Raw genomic sequence first — 26,123 nt, 5'->3', positions numbered from 1 at the left:
CATCTCCCTCCCAGCCTACAACCACCAAGGGTTGTATTATTGCTTGTTCCTGTTTAAATGCAAATATATTCACAGACAGTTCATAATGGAAGCCTTTGTGTCTTATCATTTATCTGATAAACCTCAGCTAGAAAGTGAGTCCCTGGGCTGGGATAAATAATGACAGAATGAAAGTGAGCCCTGGGAGGCAACCTGGAGTTCATCTAAGGCCACAGTTGATGGACACGTCTGTACACCCCCAAATACCAGGTAAGCTTCTTAGAAACTGATTCTCAGGGCCCCACCCAGACCTAATGGGAGGTCACAGACCAGGTTTATGGGTGCTGAGAGCCACAGCAGACAGTCATACATCTGGGTTGTAACACAGACACTCCAAAAAAAGTTATTGAGTAAAATAAATGAACAATATTAAAATTCATACTGAGATGGATAGACATATTTTTCTTATTCTTCCTATTAAACATAGCTAAAAGTCCTCAATGTTATAAACCTAAGACGACTCTGGAAAATAAAGAAAAATGGCAGAGCTGCTACAGAGCTGGGTAATGGTGAGTTCCTGCATTTTCTTTTTGCTTCATAGATCTGAGACTTGGAACTTAAGAAGCTGGCAAAAGGAAATACCAAGAGGTACAGATTTAAGTAACACCTGAACCAAAGCCTGCTCTCTCTACCCAAAGGGCCAGGATAGAGGCATCCTAGCAAGACAGAAAATATTTAGATGATAACCTCTCTTCTCCAACCAAACACCAGAAAAAAATTGTAACTCAACTGCCAGCCGCACCAACAAAGGTCGAGTGGAGCACTTGGACTTCCACCCTCACGGGCCTGTAATGAGCAGCCTCAACATCACCACTGGGGTGGTGTGGGGGGGAGGCTAAGCAGGAAGCTAGGATTTTCATCCCTCCTGGCCAGTAATGAGCTTGTCTCTTCTTTCCCTCCACAGTATCGATAATCATGAGGGGAGCCTGGACTCCCACCCCTGTGCAGCAGGAATGAGGACACCCTTTCTTGGGTGTCAATGGAGGTTGAATGGGAACCTGGACATCTACTTCCAGGCAGTAATGGGTGGCATCCCTTCTCCTCCAAGAGAGGTGTCTGGGGAAGCCAACCAAAACTAAAGGCTTGAATAAGATCAGAAGCCTCAGAACATAATATGAAAATGACTGCTTTCAATTGAATACTACTTGTCATCTGAATAACCTGGAAGATCTCAAATAGAAAGCGACAATAAAGAGATGTCAACATTGAGATGACAGAAATGTTAGCATTATCTGACAAAGATTTTAAAGCCACCATGATAGTAAGGCTTCAGTAGGCAATTATGAGGGCTTCCCTGATGGCTCAGATGGTAAAGAATCTGCCAGTGATGCAGGAGACCCGGGTTCAATCCTTGGGTATTATGAACATGCTTGAAACTCTTGAACACACTTGAAATATAGAGCACATCATCAAAAAATAGAAAAGATAGAAAGTCTCAGGAAAGAAATAGAAGACATAAAGAAGAACCAAATTGAAATTTTATAAATGAAAAATACAATAACCAAAATAAAAATCTTAGTGATCAGGTTTAACAGCAGAATGAAGGAGAGAAGTGAAAGAATCAGTAAATTGAAGGTAGAACAATAGAAATCCAATTTGAAAAACAGAAAATAGACTTAAAAAAAGGGCATCAGCAACCTGTAGGACCATAATAAGAGATCTAATACTTTTGTCACTGGAGTCCAAGAAGGAGAATAGAAAGTATTCAAATAAATAATGGCTGAAATTTGAAATAATGGTTCACAAATTTGGCAAGAGACACAAATCTACAGATCCAAGAAGCTGAAGGAATCCCAAATGTGATAACCCAAAGAAATCTACACCAAGACAAAGAAAAAAATCTTGAAAGCAGCCAGAAGAAGCATTTTACCTATAGGGAGAAACAGGTTGCTAGATTCTCCCCTCCAAAAATGTTGCACCTGTTTTTAGAATTCCCACAACAGTCTCTAAGCAGTAATTTCACCATCACCCCTTCCAGTTAACATGAGTTTTTTTTTATCAGTCTTTAAAACCTTGGATTTTCTGCATAATAAAAGAAAATTATATATTACCATTGCTTTAATTTGAGGGCTTCCTAGTTTGCTTTAAGATGGGGCTGGTCTCCATAAAAACTAATCATATGATGAGAGGCCTGAACTTTCAGCCTATCCCGCCCCACCTTAGGGAGGGGACAGAGCCTGAAGATTGAGTTCAATTACAAGTGGCCAACGATTTAATCAATCATGCCCACATAATGAACTCTTCATAAATCTAGAGAGCTTTCAGATTGGTGAATGCATCCACATGCTGGCAGGGCAGTGCACCCCAAACTCCAGGATGACGTAAGCTCCTGTACTCAGGAGTCTTCTGGACCTTATCCTATGTACAGACATAGCTCATTTTACTGTACATCATTTATTATACTTGAAAGATACTGTATTTTTTAACAAATTGACCATTTGTGGCAACTCTGGGTCTAGAAAGTCTATCAGCATCATTTTCCCAGCAGTATTTGCTCACTTCATGTCTCTGGGTCACATTTTGGTAATGCTCACCAAATATTTCCATTACTATTATATCTGTTATGGTGATATGTAATTGAAACTTAGCAGGATCCTGTGGGGCTTCTGAGCACTAAGGCTTCTCCATGTCCCCCATTCCTTGTTTGTAGGGAATAGACTCCAGCCTCCATGAGGTCTCCTTGAGTCCCAGGGGCAGATTCGAACTATTGCTAATCAGGCAAGGAAAGGGATGCTGAGACAAGGGAGGAGCCAAGAAATAATAGCGCAGGCTTGGGGCAGGGTCCTGATTCTACCTCAAGGGATACACATAGACATATCTTTAAGGCTTTCCAGGTATGCAGTGGTAAAGAACCCACCTGCCAACGCATGAGATGCAAGAGACTAGGGTTGGATCCCTGGGTCAGGAAGGTCCTTTGGAGCAGGACATGGCAACCCACTCCAGTATTTCTTGCCCAGAAAATTCCATGGACAGAGGAGCCTGGTGGGCTACAGTCCATGGGGTCGCAAAGAGTAGGACAGACTGAACACAGAGAACTAAAACCCCCAACAAATGGAAGATGTCAGCATTCTTCATTCCAGATTAAAGGACCCAGAGAAGCTCTTCAAGAAGACCACCCGAGGCCAGAACTCATTAGATTACCTGAGACCAGAGAATAGACACATGTGTATGTATGGCTGAGTCCCTTCACTACTCACCTGAAACTATCCCAACATTGTTAAGGGCTATACCCCAATACAAATGTTTTTGGTGTTAAAAATAGAATAAAGGAGTGTAGGCCCTAATCACACACTCTAATCTAATCAGCGGCCCTGCCCTTGAACTATAATAACTTGCTATAATAACTCCTCACCAAGTCTCCTGGGGTTGGGACAGCTTTCGAGGGCAAGAGCCTGTGTGTCGCTCTTTGTCTGGCAAAGCAATGACCTCATTCCTTTCTACTTCACCCAAAACTCTGTCTTGGAGATTTGATAAGGCACCGGTGCACAAAGGCTGAATTTCGGCATCATTACCAGAAAGAGGAAGGGATTAGAGGTTGTTTAGAGAGTTGAGGACACAGGGCTGGAGATGAAGCTCTATAAAATCTCTTGAACAACAAGATTTGATGGGTTTCAAGGTTGGTGAGCGCACAGAAGCACTGGGAAGGGGTGGGCCTGGATGGGGCACAAAGCGTCGTGCTCCCCCTGCTATTCACACCTTGCCCAATGTGTGCATCTCTTCTGTCTGGCTGCTCCTGAGCGGGAATCTCTTATAATAAATCAGTAAATGTGAGGACATGTTTCCTTGAGTTCTGTGAACCGTTCTGCCAAGTTATCAAATCTGAGGAGGGGTCGTGAGAACTCCACTGTGCAGCCAGTTGGTCAGATGTACAGGAGAAAATCTGACTTGTGTTTGGGGTCTGACGTGAAGGCACTCTTGTGGGAATGGAGTCTTTAACCTGTGGAATCTGATGCTATCTCCAGGTGTGTGTGTGTGTGTCCGTGCAGGCGTGTGTGTGTGCATATGTGTGCATGAGTGCACGTATTCGCACATACACTTGTCACTCAGTCATGTCAGATTCTTTGCGACCCCATGGACTGTAGCCCACCAAGCTCCTCTGTCCATGGAATTCTCCAGGCAAGAATACTGGAGTGGGTTGCCATTCCCTTCTCCATGGTAGATTATATTAGAACTGAGTTACATTTTAGAACATCCAGTTGGTGTCTACTGGGAATTAAAGAATTACTTGGTATTGGGAAAAAAATAGCTCCATATTTGGTGGCCAAAAGTAAAGTATTGAGCATGGAGGGAAAAAAAACCCCCAACTTTTCCTTTTAAAAAGTGTTTGCAGTGACTGTTCAGCTTTATTTTCTCTGGCACAGAAAAGGTGCTGCTCAATAAGTATGCACAATTTTAATTTCAACATTTCCTGCCTCTTTATTATACAATTTAGAGTAGCTTATAAAAGACAAGGGGTTTCCCCGGTGGCTCAGCAGTAAAGAATCTGTCTGCAATGCAGGAGCCACAGGAGATGTGGGTTCGATCCCTGGGTCAGGAAGATGCCCTGGATAAAGGCAAGGCAACCCACTCCAGTGTTCTTTCCTGGGAAATCCCATAGACAGAGGAGTCTGGCTGACTATAGTCCATAGGGTTGCAAAGAGTCAGACACAACTTAAGGAACTTAGCATGCATGCATGCATAAAAGACAAAACTAATAATACAGGAATACAAGAGTGCAAACCAAGATGAGGAGGAGCAAAGCAAATATCTGGACCCTGGAGATGTAACACTGACACAGAGACTCTGTCTCTTGATGCACAGCAGGGAAGGGAATGTGAGGAATTACTAATTTTTATCACATGAAGTGAAGAGACAGAGCACCTCTTCAGAGTAGGTCCTGAAATGCCCTGCAGATCCAGTGGTAAGCTCTATAGAGACGAACGGTGCTTTCACAGTCAATGCAAATGTAACCCCTACCAAGAGTCAGAGGTATAACATCACAGATCAAGTCCATACTGTGGGTGACAAGTGTGGCTTTCAAGTGTTACAACTTTCATAGCACTTAGATTATATCCTAAGTTATATTCCCTGAATAGAATCATTTGCCCTGGGATTCTGATAGGAGTTGGCTATTAAATGGCTCATGAGGTTACTTTTTAGTCTGGGGTCTGGAATCAGAGTGTTCTTTTCTGATCATTAAGGACAGAATCTAGAAACTGGGCAAGGAGCTGACCGTGCTAAAGTTCTGGTATGAAACAATTATAGCCTCTAACCAGAAGTGTTTGTTGGGATGTATTCTATTCTCCTTCCACGGGGAGAGGAAGCCAGAGGGTACCACACACAAAACACTTGGGGTTTACCTCTAACAGCTGAGCCACAGTTCAGTGGAGCCCTCCCATGAGACCCAGAGGACCGCGGCGGAGATAGAAGAGAAGGTTTTAGCCTGAAACAGCGTAGGTAGTGCCAGCTAACTCATTATGGTGCTGGCAATGCAGCTCTGGCAGATAAGTTATCTCTCCATCATTTAAGAAAGTGACTTCCTGTATGTTATCTTGCAACATCAAATTAAGTGGTAGAGAATATTTGCTAGCAGCAGCATGGTCAAAGTGAGGATGCACTTTGCCAATTTCTGAGTCCTGGTCCAGCTGCCATGCTCTGAAATGCATTTCCAGGTTTCACTGCTCCAGTAACGGAATGTAAGAGGAATATGGCAGGCTGGTGCCCCAGGACAAGCAGGACCCCTCTGAAGCTGACTTTTAGCACAGCAGTGCCAAGCCTTCCTGAGACTGCTCACTGGTGGCCTGGAGCACTTCCACCCAACTGGTCTTCCTTCTTCACTCTTTCATGGGGCTCAGGCTTGCATTGTGGCCAGACTACATCTCTCTCCCTGTTTTCTCTCATAACTTGCATTTCCTTTAACAAAATCTGTGCATGTTTAATCCCATTTTGTCTGCTGCTTCTCAGAGATGCTGAACTAATACACAGAGCAATTTCTATATTTATCTTGCTTGATGTTTAACCTTTCTGAGAACAGAAACACAGCAGGTCCATGTTTCTCATGGACGACCTGCCCAGTTCACGGTGTTTTGTTTTTAAGCCAGGTTCTTGCCACAGGAGAGTACTCACCCTTTATCCTTCCATTCTATAGCAGAGGGATAAGGGGCTGATTCATCTAAAATAGTATCAAACTTTTATAATGCAAAATTAAAAGGTCGCAGTCTATGAAATAACTTTGCTTTAACATGGAGGGGGTTAGTTTAAATGTCTAGTTTAATCCACATCTGGGCCCAGTTTACAGAATGAGCACGAAAGAAAGCTGCAGAGTCTTGATCTTGCCTTGGCAGCACCTTCGTCCAAGATCCATGACATCCATCCCAGGAGCTTGCCCACAAAAGAGAACTACTGTTGGTTTAAAGAAGGAAGGAGATGCTGGATATGGGTTGCATGGTCCCTTTCAAAGCCTAAGTCATCAACAGGAGGTTATTGATTAGAATATCTGATAAGGAGAAGTCCATCAGAGTTCCCAATGGTCTGCAGGGAGGTGGATACAGGAGAACATATAGGGTTCCTGTAAGCTTGGTAATAGAAATTCATGAAGAAGAAATATAAGTTAGAAAGTCTGGGCATGCAGCAAATGTACCCCACTGTGGCTAATAAATAAAAGAAGGGACTCGGGACCAGTGAAAATTGATATCCCAAATGTCTCTACACTGTCCTAAGAAAAACCCTCCTCCACTTCAAAGTCCAGAGAATCCTGACTCCATGCTCTAGCAGACAGGGCTCCATGGTGACAGAGCAGGCACAAAATAAAAGGCAGAGGCCATTTGTCTTCACGTGTGGCAAATGGCAAAACAGGGCTCCTATTCTTCTCATGAATCGGCTGCTGAAGCTCCACTCCAAAGCCCTACTGTTTTGTCCTTTTTATGATATGAAGTGCAGAGTCTGTGTTGTCTCCATTTTGGGAACAGACGTGTAATTTTATTCTAATGGAGATCTTTTTGTGGTCACTGGAAATGTGTTGGGCTTCCCTTCAACAGACCAGCAAGGTCAAGAGGTGTGTTCTGGAGACCTCTCCGTGTTGCCTTAATGCAGAGGTCATCTAGGCATTTGCAAACATGAGGTAAAGACCCTCTCAGGACCGATGAGGGGTCCACAGAGGCTCTTGCAGCTGATCCCTCCCTGCTTCACTGTATCTTTCTCATAGCCAGCAAGCTAAGTCATGGTCACGGTTAACTCCCTTCACTGGCTTCATCGCCCGAGTAACTCCTGCTAGCAACTATATTCCCCCACATGTTCTTTTTAAAATATATGAGTAGATGTATAAAATAAACAAGCTGCAAGGACATATTGCATAACACATGGAATATAGCCAATATCTTCTAATAACTATAAATGGATATAGCCTTTAAAAGTTGTGAGGCGCTATGTTGTACATCTGAAACTTATATATATTTAACATCAACTCTACCTCAAAAACACAATCAGGTTTAAAAAAAAAAAAAAACTTCAGAGCTTCCTTGGTGGCTCAGTGGTAACGAATCCACCTACCAATGCAGGAGACATGGCTTCAATCCCTGATCTGGGAAGATCCCACGAGCATCGAAGCTACCAAGCCCAGGTGCCGCAAGTGTTGGGCCTGTGCTTGAGAGCCCGGGAACCGTGGCTACTAAACCCACGTGCTGCAGTACTGAAGCCTGCGTGCCCTGGAGCCCATGTTCCCCAACAAGAGAAGCCTCCGCAATGAGCGGAGTGTACTCCTGTGTACTGCACTCTCTAGCTGCCCTCACTGCCCATAACTAGAGAAAAGCCTGTGCAGCAACAAAGACCCAGCACAGCCAAAATAAATAAAAATAAAACAAATATTCAAAGTGTTACTTCAATGTGTTATTAATATCTAATAAATTAAATACTCATGTATACTCAAAAGCCTTCACAGTTCCTAGGCAAACCTGATTTTCCCATACCACATTATAGTTAAATGTAACTATAATATTTAGTATATATATTTAATGCTAATACTGAATATATGTTTAACTATATAATACACATATTACATATAGTTAACTATATAATGCATATATTGCTATAAAAATATCTAGCTGTAAATAAAATAAAGCTGTAAAGATATGGGAACAATTTCCATTGTAACTATTCCAACGTAATATTTAGCACTGAATTCATGACTTTCCCTTCTCAGCAATCATCATGAATCCCCAGGAATGTTTTCAAATTGTGAAACTAATCTACAAACTGTTTTCAAAGTAATAACATTTTTATGGTACTGAGTGTAATAGTCAATGAAGAAGAAATCATGTTTGGCCTTATTAAAAAATGAAGAATAAATGAAAGATATGAATAGAACCTACAACTTCATAAGCCAGATTTTTTTTCTTTGGAATTTCGCTTTGGGGAGGAAATGACAGTTTGGCTGACTTTCAGTGGTCCCATGGGGCTCAGAGCACCTCTTGCTGGAGGCCCATTTCAACATACCTCCGATCTGTAGGGTACAGCTCCACGGTGACCACATCAAGAGAGTTCCAGGCCGAGATGGTCAACCCGTTGTACAGACACAGCATGCCTATCATCATGGATTCGCTGGTGCCAAACCAAAGGAAGAAACAACTGATCCCCGAAAGCACCATAGAGCCACCTGCCAACGTAGCAGACAAAAGGTGGGGGTGTTTCCTGTCATCTCAGTAGAGCAAGGACCCCTGGTTCTCTGAGATCTCACAGCAAAACTGAATCCCAAGAGGAAACTGCACTCTGGGTTCAAAAAGCTCAGCTACCGGTGCATTTATCTGTATATAAGCTTTACCTCTCAACTACCTTCTGAACACAGCAAGCATGAAACACACATCACCAATTACTCAGCTACCTAAGTAGAAAAATAGACATTAGTCACACATAATTAGTTTTTCAGTCTGTTAACTCACAGAAGCGGTTCAAATGAGATGTAATTAGACATATATATATATATATATATATATTTTTTTTTTTTTTTTACTAAAATTTAGTCTTAATGAAAGGTCTTAGGAAATTTCTCCTCATTTCTGTGGGATGCAAATCCTAGGGGCTGGGGAGGGTAGCAGGAGATAGGCTCCCTCTAGATCGCAAGGGCAGCTCCTCTGTTTTACATGAAACCAAGCACATACCTAGCATCGTTAAGCGCCCAATTCTGTCCATCAGGAGAGCAGACACGATGTTCCCTGGCAACACGGCCAGTGTCCCCAGGAAGTTGACAAAGTAAATCCAGTAGGCACTATAGTCATCATCAAAGGTAAACTGGCATCCTGTCTTGTTGTACAAAAATGTGCTGTTTTGAAATCTGCAGTTAATGAATTTATATGGCTCAAAATCTGTGGACACAAAGAAAGACAGTTCAGTGCATCAGGCTGGCACACCAATATGAGCAAGCTTGCCAAGAATTCAGGAAAAAACCATGGTATTGGAAGCTCCCTGAGGGTTTCAGAGCTGGCCAAGGCACAGGGTCTAGTCAAGGACCCTGAGTTACAGGGTCCCAATGCAGCTGAAGGAAGGAATACCTTTATTGCATAAAGGAATAAATTGAGTCCAATTATTCTGATTTCTTATGGTTGGTCATTGCTAATTATACTGCTTGCTGACTCCTTTATGTTGTTACTTTGTTCTAATTATCATGTTACGTAAGGACCATCATTAGAGTACTAATAGCTTTTACACTACAATTACAAAAATAATTTGTTCTAAAATGTGCATGAATCAGCCTTACTACTGCCATTTTATAGGGCTCTGAGGCAGTGAAAAGAAAAAGGACTTCCCTTGGGTCCTTGAGGCTGAATTTGCAAGTGAAGGTTTAAGTGGAAGAACCCATGGAGGAACCAGAGTTGGTCTCATTGGACAGTCACCAGCATTCACTGCTGATTTTTGTCCTGAACTTGGATCTAGCCAAAAGGAGTTGCAGATGATGGTGGGTTCTGCTGAAAGGTAACGAGGATCAAAACAGTTATCCTCGCTGATCAAAATCGGCCTAAAAAGCTGGTCTTCTGAGGTTGAATGGGTTGGAAGACAGTGAGGGACCACTGTTTAAATAAATCCTAAGAACCCTGACCCCATCCTCACTTGGAGGTAGGCAGAGGTGGCTCCTGTCTGAGCATCAAGAAGCCAGGGCTGGTAACAAAGTGGCGCTGGTCCTTCTGCTGCTGTTGGGCCATTATTTTGACCTCATGGGACAGATGGACCAATGTGTGGGGTGATAGAGCAGGGGCTGTGCGATCAGATGAGCCTGGGCTCATATGTCAGCTGTGACCAGCTGTACAACTGTGGCCAAATTACTGCAGTTTTTGAAGCTTCAGCTACTGTGAAAATTAAACAAGACAATGAGTGTCTAATAACCTGAGGTAGGAACCAGCATATAGTCAGTGTTCAGTCAATGTTTGCTTCCCTCAACTTTTTCCCTGGGGTGTTTCCCAGACTCCATTAAGTGGATTGAATTAAAAGACTGTATGTGACTGAGCATGTACTGTCCATCTCTGTAGACTGTAGTTCAGGCCAGCTCACTTAAGCTAACAGCAGAGTTTGAAATCAAGACTGTCAAATGACTACAGGTTAATTCTCTGCTTTAAAAATTATTCACCACAGGATTATTATTATTATTATTATTTGCCAACTTTGAGCTCAGCCTGTTCCATCTGCATTAAATACGACAAAAACAGTCACTACAAGCTCAGCTTTGATCCAACCTGATGGAGGGAGTTTGTTCATTTGTACTTTAACGTTTGCTTCCCCCATAAGCATCTGCCCACACCTATCACCAAATAGGTATCACGTCTCTGCCAAGAGCCAGGGCTGTGAAGAGGACCCAGGCAGGGTTAAGTGGCACACCTACCTGTTTTGTTAAAAACGGTTTCAATAAATGTGCAGTTCTTGAAGTAGGTGTTGACTGAAGTCACATCCTCAAAGGTGCAGGACTTAAAAACTGAATTTTCGAAAGTTATGGATTTGAACCTGATCCCTGCAAATCTGTCCAACACACAAAAAAAATTCATGTCAATGATTGTGTCTATCAGGGTACAAAGTTAAGTCAAACAGATTTAGAGATGTGATGTTCCACTACGGGCTGTGCTAAATCGCTTCAGTCGTGTCTGACTCTTCGACACGATGGTCTTTAGCCCACCAGGCTCCTCTGTCCATGGGGCTCTCCAGAAAAGAATACTGAAGAGGGTTACCTGAGGTTCCACTATGGACTCTCTTAATTAAAAAGGACAGTGGCTTCTGGGTTTTCTACACTCTTAGCTCTCCCCCATCTTCCTCATGGAGCCTGTCCTTTTGACTATCTCATTGTTTCCCAACATTATTTTCCACCAGAAAAAGAGATGGCATCCAAAACAACTTCATGTAGCCTTCAGCAGTGTTGGTAAAAGGGTGTTTGTGGGGTATACAGTTGAAGGCATTGAGTTTGGAGATTACCTGTGGCTACCGATTCTTTATTTTTTAATCCTATCCTCCCTCTTGCTCCTTTACATATGCCTTTATTTGAAAATTCTCTATTTGGGGTTAACAGCTGTAACTTGAGCATGTGCTCCCATGCTTACTTTTATTTCCAAAGCTGATAACCCAAAGATTCTTTATTCTAGTGTAGAGACTTCCAATTATCTTAAAGAGAGGATGGGAGAATCACTTATGTGAGGAATGATTATCTCAAGGGTCAAGAAACTTATTGCTCACAGTCATTTCCAAGAATATTTTTCTTCTCAGTGCCAAGAGGTGTTCCTCAAACCAAGCTGAATGACCATAGCTCGGCCTATTTTTGGAAATGGTAGAATGATGAAACTTGCTCTGATTCATTTTGGGTGATGCAAGAGGGAAGGTGGAGATGATAATAGTCACAATCATTCTGACATCTTAGAAGAGTTTATGGTTCAGATATTAAGTGTTGATAAAGACCCTTGGAAGACATGTATACATATCTATCAATGTGTCTTGGTAATTTATTAAGAGACTGTGAATGTATCCTTCACCAGTCATTGAAAGGAAAATGCTTGTTCAACTGGGGAAGAAGTTAATACACCAAATACCAGTGTTATTAGGGCAGAAAGGGACCAATCCTCTTAGGCAAGGAAGATGACTTAAAAGTAATTTACTATTGAGATTTTAAAAATCATCCTCACTCTAATGCCAGACTGCATTTGTCAGCTCAGAATGCACTAAGTGCCTACGAGACCAACCTCCATAAAACATTCACCCCCTACTCTAGGAGTTCAGAGGAAGATCACCTAAGCCATAAATCTATCTACAGAAGGAGGGTAAATCATGGCACATTTTAAGAAGATCACTAATTTTCTGAAGTGAAACTGCATTTGGAAAGGGGAAACAATTTTTCCTCCCCCCAGGGGATGCTATCTGCATAGAACACACATGGAGAACAATTCAAAATGTTCAAAAAGGAAAAAGTAAGTCTTTGCCCGCCCATCCTCAAGCTACCCAGTTCTTTTTCCCAGAGAGGACCACTATTGTCATTTGCTCGTATGCTCTGCAGGGAGTGCTCTGCAGACGCTACTCTACACCTTGCTTTGTTCTCCTCAGAGTCTACTTCAGAGGCCACTCCTCATCAGTACATGAAGAATTGCCATTTTAGAATGCTGACTAGGAAAACTATTTTTAAAAACTGAGTTAGTTAGTGGTATTTCAAATTTCCATGAAAGACAAAAACATTTTTTTCTATCACCTTCTAAAATAAACTTATGGGCTTTACAAGGATTTTAATATTATTAAAATTATTAATCATTATATTGCCAAAGTAAAGAATTTCTCCATGATTGACCATATTGCAGACCATATGACCATATTGTCATTTTTTAAAAAATATGACATACTAGAAATTTCTAATGAGATTACAATAATTCTTAAATAATGAAGTCAATTTTCAACCTAGAATTATAGAGCGCTTGACTCCAAGATTTCTGTGGAAAAACAAGTACAGATTAAGTCAGTATTTTGGGAGGGAGAGTAAAGGTGATCCTCTGTGGATCAGGCCTCCCAGTGAATTGCCAATCCATACAGTTACCTCCTAGTTGGTAACTCTCCTTTTCATTACACAAACCATAAGCATCCCACAGAATTAATTTTCATCTTTCCAAACTGGTTTTTGCCCAGAGAAACTTTTATCAATTATGTTAGATTTTTTACTTTGATCTCTTTTTAAATTGGGAGGATTTCCTACGAATGATGTAAACCAACAGAAAGTCATACCAGCAACCATTTGCTCAGATAAATAATGGGTAGAAACGAGGGCCTTGTCTGCCCTTTTCCATCTCCAAAAAAATAAACCACGACCATTTCTTGAATCAGTTCTTCCTCCTCATCACGAGGAGTTCCACACTCCATACTCAAAAATGTCCTTTGCTAACTTATCTCCTTAACTTTGGAAAATCATTCCCATTCTTTAACTGAAACTTTCTCTGATACAACTTAACCCCAATTCTTGAACCAGCATAGTGGAGAAGGAAGGAATTCTGAAGAGTAGCAGCCCCCTTTTCCAGAGACAAAAAACAGGCATGAAATTACATGTCAGATTTCCTCTTTGAGTTAAATAACACTATAACCTGTTTTCTCATGATCCTTACTCTTCCCTTCCATAACATATTTTGCTTGCTTTCCAGGGCCTCTCTGAATTTTCTTTTCACACCAGTCAATTCCACTCCTTTACAAATGGGAAGTAGCTCAGTTTAAGAAGTAATTTAAGTGAATTAACTGATATATGTGTATCTTTTCTTTAAAGCCCATTTGGAAGCATTTGAATTCAGTCTGAAAATGACTACATGTACAAACTGAAAAAAAATTATGTATATGCATATTTTAGTGTCATGAAGGCAAATAAGAAATACATTTTTAAGATGAGGTAGGATTAAATGATTTAAAAGTTTCTGGACCTGCCATTGTCACATTCCATTCCAGTAATAATCTGATTTGCCATTGTAAAGTTAATAGTTGCATTTGAAAATTTCACTTTTGGTTCATCTACATTTTTCAACACATTCGACTGCAGATGTTTAATGACATCGGGGAACCAAACAGATAATCCGTAGTACCTGCAAAGACAAAGAAATGTGAGTTTGTAAAGGTGTTTGCTTTCAAGGTTTTTGATCATCTTTACTATCATTATTCTGAATTCTTTTTCAGGTAGTTTGTCTATTTCCTCTTCATTTTTTTTGGACTTCTGTGTTTCTAGTTTTTTCCTTCATTTGTGTAGTATTTCTCTGTCTTTTCATTATTATTATTATTATTTTTTAACTTATTGTGTTTGAGGTCTCCTTTTCCCAGCCTTCAAGGTTGAATTCTTTATTCCTTTGGGTTTCTGCTCTCCTAAGATTGGTCCAGTGGTTTGTGTAAGCTTCGTATAGGGTGAGATTTGTGCTGGGTTTTTTCATTTGTTTGTTTTTCCTCTGATGGGCAAGGCTGAGTGAGGTGGTAATCCTGTTTGCTGATGATTGGGTTTGTATTTTTGCTTTGTTTGTTGTTTAGATGAGGCATCCTGCACAGGATGCCTCTATTGGTTGGGTGATGCCTGGTCTATCTAAATGGTTTCCTTTGTGTGAGTTCTCACTATTTGATACTCCCTAGAGTCTAGAGTCTTGGAGTCAATGCTCCCACTCCAAAGGCTCAGAGCTTGATTCTTTTTAAAGAATGATCACATTTCAGGATTCCATATCACAGAGAAACCATCTTTTCCCGTCACTTCGCCTGGAGCTGCTGCCGGAGCTGTGGCCATGGCCGCCACCTGGAGACCCAGTGGGTGCATGCTATAAAGGTGTCTCTAAAGGTGCTGGCACTCTAGTGGCCATGACCATCTCCCTGCTATTTTCAGAGAGGTAGTGGTTCCTGGAGAAGCACTGCTAATTAGGACTGTGCCCCACTCCCCCCACCCCCACCCCTGTCCCTTAGCATTATGGGTCATCAAATAGGAATCTCATTGGCCCCTCCTCATCACAGGTCTGCAAGAATCAAGCTAGAGGGATGGCCTGGATTTCCCTGGAGAATCTCAGGTCCTGAGTCTCTCCTTGGGAAAGAGACATGTGTAAGAATTCCATCCTAAACAGGCATATCCTGGCCCAGAGGTTTCTCCTCATCCCCTCAGGCTACACTGAAGAATCCCATCTTCTAGTCTCAGCTACAAACTCCTGGGGTCCCCAAACTGTGAGGGCCCTTAGAGAATGACCTCTTTATTAATGGTTGATTTTTCTTGGTTCCTTCTCTACTGTGGTCCTGTTAGCCTGGGGGCAGAGCCCATGCCCCCAAGGTTCAAGGCTGGGAAAAAGGCCATTTAAGTATTTATTGGAAAAGCCAGGTTATTGCCCACTTTCTACCTCTCGCCTGTAGTATGTTATTCTAACAGGTTACAGCTAAGCCATGCTGCCATGATCTTCAGAGCAGTCACCACTAACCACAGGTATGAGCAGTAAAATGTGACCAGTCCAGATGAGACATACGTATGGGAAAAATGTAAAATTAAGTCATTAATCATATTGATTAAATGTCAAGAAATGATAATATTTTGGACAAAACAAGTAAAATAAGATATATTATTAAAGTTTGTTTCACCAGTTTCCTTTTCCTTTTTTTCACCCCTTTTTAAATGTGACTGCCAGGACATTTAAAATGATGCAAGTAGCTGATGTTATATCTTCACTGGACAATGCGGTTCTAAACTGCTGCTTCCCACCCAAAGCAGGGTCTCTGGACCAGCACCATCAGAATCACCTGGGAACTTGTTAGAAATGCAGACCCTCAGGCCTCATCCAGACCTGCTGAATCAGAAACTGTGGGGTGGAGTCCTCCAAGGAACTCTTCTGATACTCAAGTTCGAGAACCACTGCTCTGATTTATCCCCAGTTACACTGAGCTACACAGGGGAAGAAGTGGTTATGAGAATCACTTGTGCAGATAGACAAGCTAGGTTTAGAATCCTGGCCTTGCCACTTACCAGCCATGTGATCTTGGGCAGTTATCAAAGCACCAGTTACCTGCCATCTCTAATATCAGAATGATGAGAGTAACCACCTCCCCAGGTAACTGCTTGGAATAAATGGAATGCAAAATACCCAGCACATAGCGAGTGCTCAAAAGGCTAAGTTGTTTTTATCATCAGCATTGTCAACAGGATTCCTGAATCATCTCTGCCTCAGGATTCCATAGATTCCAGCCTCTTGTCTTCACATATCATGAAATAATTACTGCAGGGGTGTGAGTGGTGGCCACTGAATATGAAATGACTCTGGAGGCAGCAACTCTGCAGGGCTCTCTATTCATATCCAGAGGATACAAATCTTCAAAAATGCCAGCAATGAGGGAAGCATGACACCCTGGAACATTCATCATCAATAACATGGAGGAGTTTCTGCTACGTTCCATTTATTCAGCCAGTGTTTACTGGATAGCCACTGAATGCTACACATTGTTTGAAGTTTCAGGGACTTTATAAGGAAATCATAAAGCTTAAAATGTGGTCAATAACAGGTAAGTAAACAAAATAAATCATAGATATTATCCTGTAACTCTTCACATTTCAAGAGCAAGACATTTGTTTTGCTTTTTCTTTGGATCTAGCCAGTGTTTAGCACATGGTAGAAACTTGCACGTGTCCATGCTAAGTTGCTTCAGTTGTGTCCACTCTCTGCGACCCTATGGAGTGTAGCCTGCCAGGCTCCTCTGTCTGTGGGATTCTCTAGACAAGAATACTGCAGTGGGTTGTCAATTCCCGCTCCAGGGAATCTTCCTGACCCAGGGACTGAACTTGCATCTCCTTGTCTTCTGCATTCAGTTCAGTTCAGTTGCTCAGTCTTGTCCGACTCTTTGCCACCCCATGGAGTGTGGCATGCCAGGCTTCCCTGTCCATCACCAACTCCCAGAGCCTACTCAAACTCATGTCCATCGAGTTGGTGATGCCATCCAACCATCTCATCCTCTGTCGTCCCCTTTTCCTCCCGCCTTCAGTCTTTTCCAGCATCAGGGTCTTATCCAATTAGTTAGTTCTTTGCAGCAGGTGGCCAAAGTATTGGAGTTTCAGCTTCAACATCAGTCCTTCCAGTGAATATTCAGGTCTGATTTCCTTTAGGATTGACTGGTTTGATCTGCTTATAGTCTGAGGGACTCCCAAGAGTCTTTTCCAACACCACAGTTCAAAAGCATCAATTCTTTGGTGCTCAGCTTTCTTTATAGTCCAACTCTCGCATCCATACATGACTACTAGAAAAACCATAGCGTTAACTAGACGGACCTTTGTTGGTAAAGTAATGTCTCTGCTTTTTAGTATTCTGTCTAGGTTTGTCATAGCTTTTCTTCCAAGGAGCAAGTGCCTTTTAATTTCATGGCTGCAGTCACCATCTCCAGTGATTTTGGATAAACCAAGCCTTAATAAAGTCTCTCACTGTTTCCATTGTTTCCCCATCTATTTGCCATGAAGTGGTGGGACTGCATGCCATGATCTTTTCTGAATGTTGAGTTTTAAGTCAACTTTTTCACTCTCTTCTTTCATTTTCATCAAAAGGGTCTTTAGTTCTTCACTTTCTGCCATAAGGTAGTGTCACCTGCATATCTGAGGTTATTGATATTTCTCCCGGCAATCTTGATTCCAGCTTGTGCTTCATCCAGCCTGGCATTTCGCATGATGTACTCTGCATATAAGTTAAATAAGCAGGGTGACAATATACAGCCTTGACATATTTGTTTCCCAATTTGGAACCAGTCTGTTGTTCCATGTCCAGTTATAACTGTTGCTTCCTGACTGCATACAGATTTCTCAGGAGGCAGGCAAGGTAGTCTGTATTCCCATCTCTTTCAGAATTTTCCAGTTTGTTGTGATCCACACAGTCAAAGGCTTTGGCATAGTCAGTAAAGCAGAAGGAGATGTTTTTCTAGCACTCTCTTGGTTTTTCGATGATCCAGCAGATGTTGGCAATTTGATCTCTGGTTCCTCTGCCTTTTCTAAAACCAGCTTGAACATGTGGAAGTTCACGGTTCACATACTGTTGGAGCCTGGCTTGGAGAGTTTTGAGCATTACTTTGCTAGCATGTGAGATGAGTGCAGTTGTGTGGTAGTTTGAACATTCTTTGGCATTGCCTTTCTTTGGGATTGGACTGAAAACCGATCTTTTTCAGTACTGTGGTCACTGTTGAATTTTCCAGATTTGCTGGCACATTGAGTGCAGCACTTTCACAGCATCATCTTTGAGGATTTGAAATAGCTCAACTGGAATTTCATCACCTCCACTAGCTTTGTTTGTAGTGATGCTTTCTCAGGCCCACTTGACTTCACTTTCCAGGATGTCTGGCTCTAGGTCAGTGATCACACCATCATGGTTATCCGGGTCATGAGGATCTTTTTTGCATAGTTTTTCTATATATTCTTGTCACCTCTTCTTAATATCTTCTGCTTCTGATAGGTCCATATCATTTCTGTCCTTTATTTTGCCCATCTTTGCATGAAATATTCTCTTGGTATATGTAGTTTTCTTGAAGAGATCTCTAGTCTTTTCCATTCTATTGTTTTGCTCTATTTCTTTGCACTTATCACTGAAGAAGTCTTTTCTTATCTCTCCTTGCTATTCTTTGGAACTCTGCATTCAAATTTATCCCCTACGTTGGCAGGATGATTCTTTAGCACTGAGCCCCCTGGGAAGCCCTGACAACTATTTATTGAGCACTTTTTTTGTGCCAGGGCCATATATCAGTGAGCAAAACAGTTTAAAATCTCTGTTCTCACAGAGCTCCTAAAGGAGGAAGACAGAGCTCTCTTTATTCCTACAGAATGAAAAAGCTTTTTGTCTATTAGAAGATGATAGAAGGCACAATGGGGAATAATAAAGCTGAGAAGAGGACAGGGAATCTGAAGGGGGACTGAGAAGCTACAGTTTTAAAAAGGTACTTGGGGAAGTATCACTGAGAAGGTGGCATAGGAGGAAAGCCTCAAAGGAGGAGAGAAATGAACTGGTCCATGTCTGGGGGCAGGGCACAGATGCGAGATGGGACATGTTCAAGAAAGTTCTGGCACACTGGAGGAAGAACAAAGAGGCCAGCGGGGATGGAGCTCCACCAATGAGGAGAGAGTGGAGAAATCATGGGAGCAAATCATCCTTGGTCTTATTGAACTTTCCAAACACTGTTGGTTTTGCCACCCCAGCTTTATGACAACATAAATAAAATGATTGCTTGAGAAAAACTGTAACTGTTAGCAAATCTAAAATGAAAAAAAAAATCCTAGAGTTAATAGCATCACACAGTATAAGAGAAGAAAGCAGTGAGGTTGGGGGTTATAGTATGGAAATTTAAGGATTTCGTTCACCAAAAAATGTAAGGACCACTTACCCAAAGGACAGCGTGAACCACACAATCGTGAGTTTTATGGTATTGTCCCTGACTGGGTAGGTGAAACATCTCATAAAAGTCAACCAAATCTGTAAAATATCAGAGAGTTGGTTTTCTTATGCCAGTCCCTAGGCAACTCTACTTCCCAACCCCCTCTGACAAATTATAAAATTGTTGCCTCTTCTTCAGGCTGGATTCATTTGGACTTAAAATGTAAAAGCTAAGGGCTGCTGCTGCTGCTAAGTCACTTCAATCGTGTCCGACTCTGTGTGACCCCATAGACTGCAGCCCACCAGGCTCCCCCATCCATGGGATTTTCCAGGCAAGAATACTGAAGTGGGGTGCCATCGCCTTCTCCAAAGCTAAAGGCTACAGGAAACCAAATGCTGGAATTTGTATTTATCAGCTTCCAACAGACAAAGTAACTCGAGATGGTTTATCCCATCACTAGTAGGACTCCTTGTTTAACACCTGCCCTCCCCCCAAAAAGCAACATCTTGGCTTCCCCGCTGATCGTAAGGGAATCCCATTACCTGGTCCCACACCAGGAGTCAGGTGCCCTGGGCAGGAGGGGGAAGAGCCCCACTCACGGGGTGGATTCTGCCAACCCTGTTTCTGACTAACCTCCAGCGAGAAGCGAGCCCGCGAGTCAGAGGGGGCTTGTTACTTACTCCATACAGTTCTGTGCGGATGCGAACGGAGCACCTCCTGAACCATGTTCCTGTGTCGCTCTCAATTTCAATCAGTTCATCTATCTGTCTTGGGGTTTTGATTCTGTTTACCTGTAAGGAGCAACAGAGGGCAAAGTGCTGAGTTTTCGTCTCTGAAGTTGTAGCGTTTAGGCTTACAATTTGTTTTTAAAAGGAGTGAAAGCTGACGCCAACAAAAAGGAAGCAGGTGTTTGATACATAAGCAGGTATCCATAAATAGGAGACCACTGGTGTCTTAAAAAGAAGACCTCTCTCTCTTCAAAGGCACCTAAGAGAACTGAATAAAGAATGAATGAGAGGGTGAATACCATAAAGAAGAGGGGGAAGAGTAAGTAGTAATGGAATTAAATGAAACAAAACGCCCTTCTCTGAGTCACGACTCAAAAGGCACACATTGGGAGGTGGGGGAGGGAAGGATTGAGAGTTTGGGATTAGCAAACTATGACAAAGAGAACGGATAAACAACCAAGTCCTACTGTACAGCACAGGGAACTGTATCTTGTGAAAAACCATAATGGAAAAGAACACGATAAAGGATGCATATACATGTAATGAATCCCTTTGCTGTACAGTAGAAATTAATACAACATTGTAAATCAACTCCATTTCAATAAAATAAACTTTAAAAAAAAAGGCACACACTAGCAGATAGAAGTCCAGATAGAGTCACTTGTGGATTACGAATTACTTTGCTTAGACAAAAGTGACTGAACACACTTTTCTTTGGAACCTACTTACTTGATGAATTTGCCCCCTAAACAGAGTTCTTAGAGCTTTCCCATGTAACTTCCATTCTTGACCCTCTCTTCCTTCTCTCACAGCCAAATAGTGTACATTCAGTCATGTCTGACTCTTTGCAACCCCATGAACTGTAGCCCGCCAGGCTCCTCTGTCCATAGGATTTCCCAGGCAAGAATACCAAAGTGGGCTGCCATTTCCTCCTCCAGGAGATCTTCCTGGCCCAGAGATCAAACCCATGTCTCCTGCGTTAGCGGGCAGATTCTTTATCCCTAGCATCACCTGGGAAGCCCAAACCCACAGTGACTAGTCAGCAAATACCCACAGGCGACCTGAAGGTGAAGTCCAATGAATGAGTTTAAGTTGCAAGCACCAAGACTGACTCTTCAGTGACAGAAGGGGAACAAATGATGGAGGTATAGCCTGTATCCATGACTTAAGCTAGCCTCCTTCTCCTAAGGAAAAGAGCCAAGAGTCAGGAGAAGCAATACTTTCAGCACAGAGAATGAAGCCTGAAAAGAGGTGGGGTTGGGGAGGAAAGGGAAGCATTTTTCCTTTGTGGACCTATCCCATCTTACCTTGTTAGTCATAATCTACCTGCTTTTGACAAAGCTGAGAGAGGACAGAAATGTGCACACACACTATCCCTGCCAGGGATAACTTCTGAATAGATCTTTCTGGAGAGACTGCCAACATCTGAAGCAGTACTTCTACTGCACAAAACCAGGTACCAAGACTGGCTTTTGACAGAGGTGATTTGAGGACCCTCGGTATCTTTCAAATTATACCAGGTGGGCAGTAGCCTCTCCCTGGCTAAACAAAGATGTCTGTATTTAGTGTCGATGATGTCTGAGTTAAAAGCAGGATTGCAAATAGGGTCAGCTACAAACCATTCATTACTTTGTGACACTCTAGAGTTTTGTTTTCTTTTTAAATCACAGGGGTATTCCTTTTTTTTTTTTTAAGATAGCATCACTGACTCAATGGACATGAACTTGAGCAGGCTCCAGGAGATAGCGGAGGACATGGAAGCCTGGCATGTGGCAGTCCATGGGGTTGCAAAGAGTCGGACATGACTTAGTGACTAAACAACAAATTCTTGGACATGACTTAGCGACTGAACAACAAATTCTTTTTTTGTCCTGAATGAAAGATTCCTTGAATTCTATCATGTTTTACAATTTTCAAAAGTTTCACGCAGATGATTTCATATGATCCCATAATAATTCGTTTTTTACTCCTGCGCCTTCACTGCCCCTCTCCTCTCCCCCGCTTCCCCCCACTGCTAACCCCTAGTTTGTTCTCTATACCTGTGAGCCCACTTCTGTTTTGTTATATTCACTAGGTTGCTGTGTTTTTTTAGATTCCACATAAAAGTGGTATACAGTATTTGTCTTTCTCTGTCTGAATTATTTCATTTAGCACAATGCCCTCCAAGTTCACCCATATTGCTGTAAATGGCAAAGTTTTATTCTTTTTTATGGCTGAGTAATATTCTACTGTTTATGATATCATCTTCTTTATCCATTCATCTGCTAATGGACACTTAGACTGCTTCTGTATCTTGGCTATCATAAATAATGCTGTGAACAATGGGTTGCATGGATTCATGTATCTTTTCAAATTAACATTTTTGAGTTTTTTTGGATGTATACCCAGGAGTGGGATTGTTAGGTCATATGGTAGTTCTATTTTCAGTTTTTTGAGGAATCTCCCTAATGTTTTCCACTGTGTCTTCACCAATTTACTGTTCTCACCAACAATGTACAAAGGGTCCCTTTTCTCCAATCTCACCAACATTTGTTACTTGTGTTTTTTTTGACGAAGGCCATTCTGACTCGATATATTCCTTTTGTGAGGCTTCTTCTCCACTCATTAGTGTTTGTTTGTTTGTACATTCTTTCATCGGCACCCATGGGAGCCAGGACTGGTACTGGACCCTGGAGATGCAATCATAAACCATCGTGCTCTCTAAGCAATTACCATATAAATTAGAAAGTATCCCAGTGGAAATCTACATCAGATGGGAGAGACATACTGTACAGAACACCCAAGCTGACCTGGGAGTGAGAGAGGAGACTTGATGGACTGTGGAATTTGAGCTGGAGCTTATGGAGAAGTATGTCATTTGCCATGTGTTATCAATGATTTGAAGGGCATTCCAAGTGGGAGGAACACCACATGCAAACATCCAGAGGTGTAAGAGAAAAGACTGTATTGGAAACGGCAATGAATCGTTGTGATTCCTGAAGAATGGTGCAAGGGCAGAGGGCAGCGAGTAGGGAGGAATGAACCAAATGAGTGGCAATAAGGGTAGAAAGTAAGAGACAATGATGAGAGATATTTAGGATGCAGAATAACAACACATACTGGATTTTTTTGACATAATAGAGATAAAGGAAAGAAAGAAATAGGATAGTTTTCAGGGGTCTAGTTTAGGTGGTGCTGGCGGCACTTGCTGATAAGTCTTTGGACAAAGAAGAGATTTGGAGACTCTTCAGGTGCGAAGTTCAGATTTAGAAATTCAGAATTTGAAGGGCCTCTAGTACATAGGAGTATGGCCACAAAGCCCTTCAACATGTATGTCTGGAGCTCAGTTTGTCCATTTGGAGAAAAAGATCTGGGAAGTAGCTGAGATCAGCTAAGGAGAATGTGAATGAACTTAAAAGAGGAGTTTGCTGCAAACAACATCCTGAAAAACACTATTTAAATTAGGTACACAGGAAGAAGACCTTTGAGGAAGGCATGTGAATTCGCCGTGTTGTAGATATAATAAGAAAAAGATCAAATGTGTCATGGCAGAATCCTGTAATGACCTTGGAAGTCACATATAAATGATTGAAATGACCCATTCTTTTAGAGTGGTCAAATCTTATTCCCACCTAATCTTTATACAGTGATATTAATGTGGATGATCATGAATGAACTTGGTAACTCAGACCTTCTGGAAGAAAAAGCAGGTTAGCAGGACAATGAGGTTCTACAGAGACACCGTCTCAGAAATCTTGGGTAGAGGGTTTATTCTCAACCGGCTGAGAAGAGTTAGGTGACATTGAGTATCTACATGACACCTCAAGATTCCTTTTGCCTTATGATCCTTGAATTTACTCTTTCTCTGTAGTGCATATACTCAAAAGAAGTGTTCACTCAAAGGATTCCAGGTCCTCAATGGTGGACATCCATTATTTACCTTTGTTCCTCCATTACACTGCAGAAAACATTTATATTAATTAAGAATCTGTGATCATTTAGATAAAGGCCAGACTGAATTATACCTTCATATTACAAAAAATCTGTTTCATATTAAAAATGTAACGAGTCAATAAGTGTCAAGGGATTGTTTAATCAGGAACTATTTCAGTTATTTTAAGAACTATAACTGATACTGTTTATAAGACATTGAATATTTTGCTTATATCACCTTTAAACCTAACTTAGACATTTTTGGCATAATTACATGTTGCCTACATCAAAGGATTTAAAAAACACTCTTTTTTATTTTGGTGGAGGTTCTGAGAAAAAAAATACTGTTCTTTCCAAAAAATACTATGCGTTCAATTTTTTATTAGTTTAGATGAGTTTTCCCATTGAGAATACATTTTGTAACTGGAGGATGGAAGACCATTCCATGCAGAGGTAAAAGCACATACAACAGCTGTGCAGCAGGTAAAACAGCAAGTATGAGATACTGAGAAACGAGTGGCTGGTGCAGCGAGAACGGAATTTATGACCAGGCCTTTTCTGAAAAGGTTTTTCGGCCTTTGGCATAGAGGATTCACTGAGAATCAGTACTCACCGTGAAGACCTTCTCAGGCTGACCCCGTGCTCTCATGTTTGTGTCGTGAATTAACTTCAGAATCATCCAGGCTTCATCGTGTTTTCCAACCTAAGAGATATGAGTAGACAGTGAATGGCCAGGAGGTGAAACACACATGCTCCGTGATTTTCCAATCACCACGTGGTATTGTCAGATCCCATTGGGTGCAACAGTGCAAACGGTTTAGGTCCATCCCATTGGAAACACAGACTACCTGGATGCCCTGAGTGCAGCAGCAGCTCAAGGAATAGTGTTTCCTTTATAAAACAATAAGGTGCGTTTTCTTCAATGAGGGAAACCACTTGCTTGAGGAGGAACATTAGCGCTTTCAGGCCATGAGGCAGCCTTTTCGCCTGCTGGTTGTTGAAAGTATGTCTCCATGAGACCAAACCCTCCATAGTTCAGTAGTAGGAAGGAAAAATGTACCTCCTGAAGAGGCAAACATACTCTCCTAGGGTTAAAAGGAACTTGTTTCAATGTCTCTGGCTTCCTTGAGTATTTGTAATGATGAACGTTACCTCCAGCAAGAACCGTGGGCTTTCGGGCATGAACGTGAGGGCCACCACCGAGGAGGCACAGGGGAGCGCGCAGACGATGACAAACACACGCCAACTGTGGAACTGGTAGGCTGACCCCATGCTGAAGCTCCACCCTGGGAAAGGAAGATGGGAGGGGTGAGGGGGAGCGAGGACCCCGCGCCACTGTGAGCGTCCACACCTGGAACCTGGAATGGTCAACTCTTCCCACCCCCAGAAGACTGAGCTGATCTGGGCATTAGCCACAGTGACCAGCTCAACTTGAAGATGGCCAATAACAGTGCTGAGAAGAAAGATGCTTGCAATCAAAGCCGGCTGGGGCTGGGGATGGAGGTGCATGTATATTTCTGGACAAGCAAACTGCAAAGACCAAGGTCAATGAATTTGGGACAGTGCTTTCTCCAGCAGACTCCTGGGCTGGGTATCCCCTGTCTGCTCCTTCAGATCACTCTGGACCCTTGTCTCTGCTGTGAGCCAGGAACCAGCCCTCCGTGGGCCACACCGACTGGCTGCCTTGTCCATCGGCTCCCAGCTGGGCTGGAGGAAGGAAGCACTGGCAGGAGAACAGAGCGTGGGATCAGGGTTCAGGGTATTTATTCCCCTTCCCTCCCTTCTCCCCTCCCCCTGGTCGCATGGAGGTTTGACAGTGGGTGTGCTCATCCCTGGGAACCTTCTCATGGAACCACATCTCGTCAGGTTCTGGCAATCCCACTCTCCTCCTGACCTCTGAGGCACAAGTGAGTACAGGAGGCCCTTCGGCTACTAGCTCCAAGGTGCTGTATTATTCTGTGTGCGTTTCTCTTAACCACTCCCGCACAGCTCTTTTCAGGGACTCCTGCTGAGGGTGTCACTGCTTTCCTGCCAGCATGCTGACCAGCACAAGGATTAAGAACTGGCATTTGCCAGCTTCCACACACATATGCCATGCACTAGATTAAGAGAATTTTAAATTACTAGCTTCTTATT

At 42.3% G+C, this 26,123-nt stretch overlaps 1 protein-coding gene across 5 annotated transcripts in view; it reads right to left on the bottom strand.

Annotated features, from left to right (window-relative positions):
* The window catches only part of SV2C (synaptic vesicle glycoprotein 2C), a 215,787-nt gene that overhangs the window by 6,562 nt on the left and 183,102 nt on the right, over positions 1–26,123 (bottom strand). For 4 of the 5 annotated variants that reach the window (XM_055536601.1, XM_055536603.1, XM_055536602.1 and 1 more), the window contains 8 exons: positions 25,140–25,273; positions 24,601–24,690; positions 20,028–20,138; positions 19,357–19,445; positions 13,926–14,084; positions 10,883–11,016; positions 9,171–9,374; positions 8,509–8,668 (listed from right to left, as the gene is read on the bottom strand). In XM_055536601.1, coding sequence (XP_055392576.1) covers positions 8,509–8,668; positions 9,171–9,374; positions 10,883–11,016; positions 13,926–14,084; positions 19,357–19,445; positions 20,028–20,138; positions 24,601–24,690; positions 25,140–25,273 — 1,081 coding nt within the window. Of the gene's footprint in view, positions 1–6,417; positions 6,550–8,508; positions 8,669–9,170; positions 9,375–10,882; positions 11,017–13,925; positions 14,085–19,356; positions 19,446–20,027; positions 20,139–24,600; positions 24,691–25,139; positions 25,274–26,123 lie in introns of those variants that run through there. The other variant, XM_055536604.1, reaches the window with a different exon arrangement.

The sequence above is a fragment of the Bubalus kerabau genome, chromosome 10, assembly GCF_029407905.1.
Source record: "Bubalus kerabau isolate K-KA32 ecotype Philippines breed swamp buffalo chromosome 10, PCC_UOA_SB_1v2, whole genome shotgun sequence".
NCBI lineage: Eukaryota > Metazoa > Chordata > Mammalia > Artiodactyla > Bovidae > Bubalus > Bubalus kerabau.
Note: the sequence above shows the minus strand (reverse complement) of the source record. Positions and strands in the feature narration are given on the sequence as shown.